At 50.4% G+C, this 9,535-nt stretch overlaps 1 protein-coding gene across 2 annotated transcripts in view; it reads right to left on the bottom strand.

Moving 5' to 3' along the window:
* The window catches only part of LOC102383297 (netrin-1-like), a 27,719-nt gene that overhangs the window by 8,836 nt on the left and 9,348 nt on the right, over positions 1-9,535 (bottom strand). For both annotated transcript variants that reach the window (XM_025207764.1, XM_025207765.1), the window contains exon 2: positions 1-852. This exon is cut by the window's left edge and continues 104 nt beyond it. In XM_025207764.1, the coding sequence (XP_025063549.1) occupies positions 1-821 (821 nt within the window). In that variant the 5' untranslated portion in view covers positions 822-852. The remainder of the gene's footprint in view (positions 853-9,535) is intronic.

Below are 9,535 nucleotides of genomic sequence, written 5' to 3'. Positions count from 1 at the left end.
CTGCTGGGCACATGGCAGTGAGAGGCATGCCCATTGCACTGGCACCGTCCCCCAACCTGCAACTCGGACACCCCATAGGAGGCCTCCCGTCCACGGACCCCCAGCTCCTGTGCCCGGTGCCGGCGATCCAGCATCATCCGCAGGTCAGTGGCCATCACCCAGTCCTGGAGCACTGGGCTGTACTCAAAAGCACTAGCTGAAGGGCGCCCAGCCAGGGGCATGAAGGCCACAAGCCCCCTAGTTGGCGGGTTGGGGCTAGTCTGGCCATCAGTGCAGGTAGCCTCATGCTCCATGCCCTTGAGGACGGCCGAGGCTGGGGGCTGCCCATAGGTGCTGTGGCAGCGCCTGGAGAAGAACTGGAAGGGTATCCAGCTGCGCCCATAGTCCATGGATTTGTAGATGGCCATGGAGTGGGGCCGTGGGGTGCAGAACCGTATTGCCACATATAGCACCTCAAAGCGTCCCCCCAGTGCCAGGGTTAGGGTGGCATTGGGCACAGGCCCTGAGTGCCAGCAGGTGGCTTCGCCTGCCGGGTCAGTGAGGTAGGCTGCGGGGTGGGCAGTGGCAGGAGATGCCTGGTTGCAGAGGAGGCAGAGTCGGGGCCCAGGGGGGCCCTGGGCTGTGCAAAGGCGCTGGGGGCTGTGCCCACAGGTGGCAGAGGCAACAACAGGATGCCCTGCAGCCAGGTCCATCAGCTCGGGCAGGCAGTAGCGAGGCCGGCGCTGTGCATCATAGCAGGGGTCAGGGGCCTCAGCAGCAAGGCTCAGCAGGCCCAGGTGGAAGGGGAGCACGACTCCAAGGCCCCATGCAACACACCACATGTCTGAGAGGTCAGAGCTCAGCAGGCATCACCTGGAGAGACCCAGAGAGAGAAAAAGAGAGGAGGGGTGAAATTGGAGGCAGCCCTAGGGGCACAGGAACAAGAAGCAGCACTGGCACCAGGAGCCCTTTGGGACACTCACATACTTATGGGGGCCCTCAGGTAGGCTGAGGTCATGACCTGACCTTCACCCTACCCTTCCCAGATTTTGACCATCAACCTAATTGTGACCACTGACATTGACTCAACTATGAACTTTAACCCTCTGGCCTTCATCATAATTCCTACTCTGGCTCTGGACCTTCACCCTAATAATCACCTGCGACCTGGATACCACTCTGACCTTAACCATGACCTCTGACTGGCCCCGACTGTGACCACTGATACTCAATCCTGACTTTTAGCATGATGTTTGCCCCCAAACCCATTCTCTGGCGTTCACCAGACCCAACCTAATGGCATGCCCCCTCCTGACACCATATGCGACTGTGAGCATCTGGACCCCCTAAGGAAAACTGGACCCATCTATCTCAGCCTCCTAGCACCAGCAGCTCCTCAGGACAGGGATGCATCCCTTCTCCCTTTATTGAGGGCACCTGGGGGTGAGTTTATGAGTAGAGCTGTGGCTGGCCCAGCCCTGGTGAACTTCCCAGGTTAATGCCCAGCTCCACTCAAGTAGTACTAACCCCTCACCAGAGCCTGATGGAGGATTTTAACTACCTGGGGTTTCACCAGGCATCTGGGCTATACGTCTCCCCTGGCTGGCTGCAGCCAGGAAGCGGGTAGCTGCCCCTGCCTGTGCACTGGGGCTGAGCTAATCCCTGTCCATGCCTGGGCTGTGAAGGCCTCAGTTAACTCCTGACTCCCACACTCATTAAAAGCTCATCTCAGGGCCCCCACCCCACGAGAACCCCGCCTTCCCCCCCATGCCCAAGCCCCCACCACCTCCCAGCAGCCTTGGGGAGGGTGCAGCGGGCAGATCATAGGACTTTGGCAGCTGGAAGCCTCAGGGGATGAAAGGAGCTCCACTGAACTGCAGCCAGAGCAGGGCACACATCCCCTTGCTCAGGGACTCTTGCATGGCCCACAGGGATGGAGCAGGGGCCCTTCTCAGCTGGCGGCACAGCCCCAGTCTGGCCACAAACACACAGGCATTGAAAGACTCCTGGGTGCTATCCCAGGTCTGCGAGCAGAGATTTCTGGTGGGGTTAGAGCAGGAGGGAGCCGGGACGCCTGGGCGCTACTCTTCTGTCACATGTTCTCTGTGATCTGGGACAAGTCCCTGTGTTCTTTGTTCTAGTGGATGAAAGAATCATTTCTTTGCCTATCTGCACAGTGAATTAGTCAGGGCAGGAAGTGTCTCTCACTCTGAATCAGGGCAGCACCCCAGCCTGAAAAGACCCCAATCCTGGTGACTGAGGCCTGGGCAGCTGCACTGGAGAGACAAGTTCAATCTGAACAAAATCTTGTTCTTTTCTCCCAGGGTGAAATGGGGCTTTTGTGTACATTTGTGTGTGAGCCTGCATGTCTGCATTGCTATGTGCATGTTCATGTGTGTGCATGCCTATGTGCATGTGCATGCATGCATGTACGTGTATGCACATTGCCATGTGGGTCCATATGTATACGTGTGCACCAGTGTGTTCCCTGCCTCATCCTCATACTGATGGGCCTCAGGGTGCTAAGTCAGGGATTAACCCGAGGCAGATTCCCAATTTTTGCTGCGTTCCCAGCTCTGGTTGTGTAAACACTCTCACTCCCTGCTGGGATGTGTGCCCCCCTGCACGACCCTGCTCTGTAAAACACACCCACCACAGGGAACAGCCCCAGCATCTGAGTGGTATTAGCCCAGGCTGCCATGCTGTGAGCTTTCACACAGCAATGCCCTAGCACTAAAGCTCCGGGCTGGGAAGATTCCCACAACAGTGCCCAGCCAGGGGACCCCTGCTGCAAACTTTCCCACAACAGTGCCTCAGCTTCAAACTGGTGGTGGGAGCTTCCTCCAGTAGTGCTCTGCACCCCTTGATCTCCCACCCCTCTGTGACCTGAAAGCTTCCCTTCATCCCACAGTGCAGGGGCCAGCTCAGACCTCTGGGTTGCACTCTCTGGCACCTTTCACCCCTTCCCCATTCTCTGCACCCCACTATGTGATTCATGGCAGCTGAGATAAAAGTTTGGGTCCGACTCCTTTGTCACACTGAATGTGAAAAAATCATGGTCCTGAGAACAAGGTGCCAGCCTAGACCCAGGACAAAGTGGGAGTACAGAAGCCTAAACACTAGGTTCCTCTCAGTGCTCCAGCCTAAAGGGAGGGCATAGGAGACTCCCAGGGTGATGTGCTGGGGTCCTGCCCAGCTCTGATTTCCCAGGTCACTAATTGCTGGCGGCATTGATGACTCACATTCCTGAAGTGCTGGGAGGTCTCGCTTGGGCTTTGCTCTAGCTGTGAGGTAGCCTGGCTGGTCCCCAAGCATGGGACCCCAAAGCCACTGGATCAGGTTACCCAGCTAGTATCACCCCTCAGCCCAGGCCTCAATGCAGGGACAAGGGACACCCCAGATCCAGCAGGACCTAAGGCAAATTTGCTACTCTGTGCATAAGACCTACAAAAGTAATGTGTAAGGGTCCAAGGATCAGAGCCCATCACGCTAGCTGTGGTTTGGGCTCAGAGTCACTGGGACTCAGTCAGCTGGGTGCTGCCTGTGTTGAGTTGGGTGCTGCCCAAGCCCAGACGGAATGGGATGCAACAGGTGGACAGGACAGACTCACAGCATGGGGGAGAGGCAAGTGGGGAATGAGGTAACAGGCTCTGCTGCTGTCTCTGCTTCCCCCTTTTTACTTTGTGCCTGTCTCTCTGAAAAGACAGTGAGAAACATATGGGAATGGAGAAACAGGCTGACAGATACATGGAGAGGCAAAGGAAGGAAGGATCATATGGGAGTTAAGGGACAGGCATATAGGATCTTGTGCAAAGAAACAAGGACAGGCAGCCTAGAATGAGTGAACAAAGGAGTGAAGAAACAAGAGGGAGAAATAATGTCAGGAATAAGTGAAGGAAAAGAAGAAAAGAATGAACAAAATAGCTAAAGAAAGAAAAAAAGAAAGGGAAAGCAAATGACTAAAGGGAAGGATGAACAAAGGGGGTGAAGGGAGAGAGGGGAGCAGGAAGAGGGAACCTTAGAAAGAAAGAAGCCAAGGGAGTACAGAGAAGGCTAAAGGAAGAGAGAGGGGAGGGGTCACACTTGGCAGGAGGAGAAGCCAGGTGAGGGTTGGGGAGCAGACCCCTGCATGGGATCAGGGGATCTAGTCCCTGCTCCAGGGGACTGTCAGAGGAACAGAGGAGCCTCAGTGCCTCAAGCAGCAAGGAGCAATGGAAGATAGCTGCACTGGGGGAGCCTTTCCCATGGATAAATGCCAACACACAGGGACCATTAATATATGCATAGCTGTTAAGATTGAGTAGCAACCTGTGCCAGGCCTGAGAAGCAGCCACCAATGCCCCTTCTGGGCGGCCTCAAGAGAGCCTGGCATTGACCAGCAAATCATTAATGCCAAGCAGAGATTCTAAGAGCTGGTAAACACCCCAAATGGCCCTGGTTCCTGTATGAGGGCAGGAAGAAACCCCAAACACGCTGAGGGCCTGTTACCTGGAAATGTATCTATAGTCACACAGGGATGGATCATTTTAATATTAGCTTCATTATAAATCAAGAATGATTATGTCACAACGTGTCATTTTTAACAGATTAATAGTGGACAGGAAAATACTTGCTGGTATTAGTAATACCATATAACTGATACTTACTAACAAGAAGCATTATTAGCATATAACAAGCGGCATCATTAGCACATTATTGTAGACAATATTTGGCTTTCAATTAATAATTGAACAAAGGAGTGTGCATTAATATATTTATAATAAAATTCATAATGAAGGACAATGAACGTCAAGAAATAAAAATGAAATACGAAAGAGTAAATTAACTACGTTGGTCAATGCACTGATAGTTTTGTGTCACTGTGAATTAAGTATAAAGTAATAATACATAATGAATAGCAACAGCAACAATAAGTAAGTTGCAGTGAATAATATTATTAATTCACATTTAATATTTGCAATAATGGATGCATCATCCCTAGTCAACAACAACAATGCCAGATCTTAATATTAAAAATTTCTGTTTAACTGACAGTAATTATCATTGTTTTGGGCACCACTGTCTTTTATTAATGCCAGGAGATTGGTATTATTTTGCATACAATAAACAGAAACTAATAAAACTTATACTTGATCTTTATTAACTACTAATATTTAAAAGGTGTTGAAGATGAGACCTGTGCAATCATCAGTGACTATTAACATCTAAAAAGAGTATAATGTTAATCTTTAATAACTACATCTGTTTAAATGGTATATATGTAACTAACTGCAAGTAGCTATTAAAAACTACCTTTGGCCTTTATTAATGACTAATATTTAAATTATATTGAATATATTAATAATAACGTATATGTAACCAACAGTGACTATTAGTTAAAACCTGTAATAATCTGTACTAACTACAACTATTTACATGGTATTCAAGATATTAGTAACAATTTGTATGTAACCAACAGCCACTAGTAATTAAATGTGTCTCTGGCCTGTACTAATTATTGATATTTAAATACTCTTTAGGTTGCTAATAACCGGTCTGTAATCAACAGTGACTACTAATTTACCAGTGACTGACAGTCCAGTGGGACTCTAGCTCTTATGAGCCACATCTCTTCAGCCCAATGGGTAGTCACAGCCTCTTGCTGGTTGTTACTACCTCCTGGTTACTGTTAAGCCTGATCATTAATACAGGCCCAAGAGCAGATGATGTTGGGCTGTGTGACTCTGAGGAGCCACTGGGTGTTGGACACAGTAGCAGCCCCTTCTTAGGAACCGATCACTAATGACCTCCCTGTAGCTTGCTCCACACAGCCTGCAGCAGGCAACCCAGGGCCTCAGTAAGCCCTGACAACAGTCTCTATATTGACTGGATTGACTGGGCAGTGGGTTCCTCCTCTCCCCCAATATAACCATCCCACTGCCTGCCAGGGTTAGGGTCACAAGGTGGGGAACGAAGCACATCCATCCAAGGGTAGCATTGATGAAATAGCCCAGGAGGCCAGGCCTGACACCCCCTCCAGACTGGGCCACAAAGCCAGACCCGACAATCACTTTGAATTGGGCTGTGAGGCCAGGGCACCAGAAAGGTGCGCAGGGGTTTCTACACCTAATGGATGCAGTTCTCCTCACTTCTGTGCCTAGACGCGTCCAGTATTTGCTGGACCACCCCTCTCTCCTCCCCCTCCACCCCTCTTTGTGTGCTTGGACGCAGTGAGCAGGCCTGGTAGTATTGGTACATGCCTGACATGGGTGACCCCACACTTCCACAGGCAGGGAAAAGCAGGGAGAGTCATTGTGGGACTGGTATTTAATGGGAACCAAACAGATTCTAGCACGTGTAGCAGTATATTGCACACGTGTACATGTGTCAAGGGTCTCGCACTCACAAACACATGCAGGTTAAAGGTATCACACATACTCTTAGCATACAGGCTAAGGGTCTCTCTTGCAGGGACACCCGCCAGAGCCAAGGGTCATGCTTATAATCTCACCTGCCCCCACATGGACCAAAGATCTTGCATATATGTAGATCAATGCTCATACACATCCATATATACACCCATCACCCAAAGCAAATAACCCCATAGGCACGAAAAGTCACAATCTGCTTCCCAAATTGAAATGCATTTGGATCCACAACCACACAGAGAGGAAACACTCACCTGCACTCACACACTGACACACAAACACAGACAGCAAAGCTACATAAAGTGAAAAAATTCCCAATCCAGACAGATTCCCACATCACTCTGAACGGCACCCAACCCCCTAACAAATTGTACACAAACATTTGAGAAATAAAAATAACACATGCACATCAAATCAGTGCACCCAGGAACTCCACCCTCCCAAAAAAGCCTGCGCACACACCAACATACACACACCGCAGCACCCTCAGACATTGCCTCCACACCTCACAGAGTAAAAATAACTTCAAATACACACACACCCTGCCGAGCCCACCCTCACCCAAACAGTCACACCGCAAAACACTGACGTGCCCCCATACAAGTGTGTGCACACCAGGAACTATACACATAATCAAAAACAACCCCATCCCCACACCCAGCCAAAAAGAATTACACATCTTTAAAAAAAAACCCAAAGAAAAACGTGGTACACATGCATACATTAATACATGCACTCCTGAGCACAGCTGCACACGAGCCCCACACAGCAAACCCCACTCAGCACATGCGGGGCTTATATATTAACCCCCCTCATGGAATTATCTCCTGTTGAAAATGACAGAGGACCCCCCCCCCAACCAGCCCAATGACCCAAGTTTTCCCCACCTGGATGGACCACATGCCTATTCCCAGTCTACACCTCCCCTGCCTGCTGGGAGACCCTGCAATATGCAACCACATGGTTGAGCAGCTGTCACTGTGGCTGGTGGTCAGACACTCCCAAGTACCAGGGAGCCGGTTCTCTCTCAGAGTCCCAGCTCTGTCGGGGAGACCTGCCTGCTTCCAGTGGCTGCACCAGATGCATGGGTGCTGTGGATGCCTGCTCCCACTCCCAAGGATGGCTCAGCCTCCTCAGGGAGAGGCCCCTGATGGAATAAATCAGCTGCAGAGCTGCTAGGGCAACAGGGCCAGATCCCCAGCAGGTGGAAATCAGCATTGTCCTGCTCCTGACTTTATGCAGGCACAAATGAAAGAGGGGTCGTGGACCTGCTGAGTTGGATCAGGCCCTCTCACCTCTGGACTGTGATCATGGCCATCACTGAAAGGGCTAGCTGGATACCTGGGACCCACCACCACTGTCACCAGGCACAGGTGTGGAGACCTCATAGTATGCACATGCATATGCACAGGTATACACACACGTACATGGACACACCTATATGCCAACAGGGCTCCTCCCACAAGGCTGCACATGGCCAAAATGGAGCAACCCTGGGAAAGCCCCTGTGCTTCATTCTTTCCTCAAGCAGAACCCTTTGTGGCTTCCTCAATATCTCCTTAGCCTGCTGTGGCAGTAGGTGATGACCCTGGAGTTTACCTTTCCCATGTTGGGGGGGCACACTTGAGATCTGCATGTTATGATCGGTAGGCAAAGGGAAACCATTTACCTCTAGGGCAATTCAAGGCAAAAAGCTGACTGTTATCCAGGGGGTACCTCACTGCCCCTTCCACACCTGCCCATCAGGTTAAGCCTGGGGGCCCTGAGGTGGGGTACGGATCAGGTCACCTGAAAAACTTTCACCTCACACCAGAAATGCAAAAAAAAAAAAAAAATCAATCTACTCCCTCTGATCACTGCCAGACATGGCTAGCTATGGGCTGCAATCCTTTAACTCACCCTCCCAGGCAAAACTCCCTTTTCCCTTGTGAACAGGGATGGGGGTTTAAATTACTGAAAGCTAAGTCACTCCAGCCCAGAGCCTCAAAGCATTTTTTAGGAGGGTGGCTGAACATCTCTTGTGGGGCTGGGACCTGGGGGACTGCTGAATAAAAGGACCAGTGCCTCCAGATTCACTGGGGTGCTTTTGAAACTGGCCCCAGGTAGGAGGTTGGTCCCCAACCGAGTCTGCCCTGGCAGAGCTGAGTGCGGGACCCTCTGCCCGGGCTGCCTCACACCCTGGAAATGTGCCAGTGATTGGCAGCTGAGGATCCAGCCTCCACACATTTCTCTCCGTTCACGTCAAACTTCTTCGGGTTGGAATTTTCTTGCTCAGATCTGGACGGTCTCCATCTCCCCTCCCCTATATTTTATGCCTTTTTTTTCCTTTAAACCGCACCCCAGCCCCCCTCCCCCACCTCCTATGGTTCCATCCTCGCAATCGGAACTTTCCAAATTCAATTTTCCGCTCCTCCCGTAACCTTCACCTCCCCCATCAACACCCTGCATTTTCCTTCTGTTTCACCATCTGCCGTCTAGGACAGCTTTTAAGAAAACCCTCCTGCATGCAGAGAGATTTCTCAACTCACATGACACTGCCCTGGACTAAGAAATAAATCAGAAGGAAAACAGGTCGACCGTTTGTTATAAAACTTCTCCAAAACATCAAAGTCCAACAGACTCCCTCTCCAACCAGCTGGGGATTTGTTGCTGGGAAGCGAGCTGTTCATTTTTATGGGGTTCGCTTTTAGGAGTGTCCAAATGCTTACGCTTGTGCTCCTAGTAAATTCCTAGGTGCTTTTAAAAAAAAAAGCCTCCCCACCCTGTTAGGTTTGCAACAGGTTTTAGGATTGGACACTTTCTTCATGCAGAACATTTTCTGCAGGAACTTTTCAGGTCCCTGCTATTAAGCAGCCCCTCTTGCAATCACTGCAACTATGAGAGGCATGGAAGGTAAATCCCTCCCTTCAGATCCTCAGCTGCTGTGAATCAATAGAAACCCACAGACCTATTTCACACGGACCCGATTCCCAGCACTGAGCACAGTGGAAAATTCATTATTAGAATTTTGCAGGAAGGTTTTAGCAAAAGCCTTTTTATTTTAACCCAGTGACTTCCCCTTGACAATTCCAGTGGGTCCAAAACTGTCCTTACCTGCTAGTGCCATGTTGCACAGTAGATCATAGTAGGACAATGAGGGAGAGGGAAAG

The sequence above is a fragment of the Alligator sinensis genome, unplaced genomic scaffold, assembly GCF_000455745.1.
Source record: "Alligator sinensis unplaced genomic scaffold, ASM45574v1 scaffold709_1, whole genome shotgun sequence".
Classification (NCBI taxonomy): Eukaryota; Metazoa; Chordata; order Crocodylia; family Alligatoridae; genus Alligator; species Alligator sinensis.
Note: the sequence above shows the minus strand (reverse complement) of the source record. Positions and strands in the feature narration are given on the sequence as shown.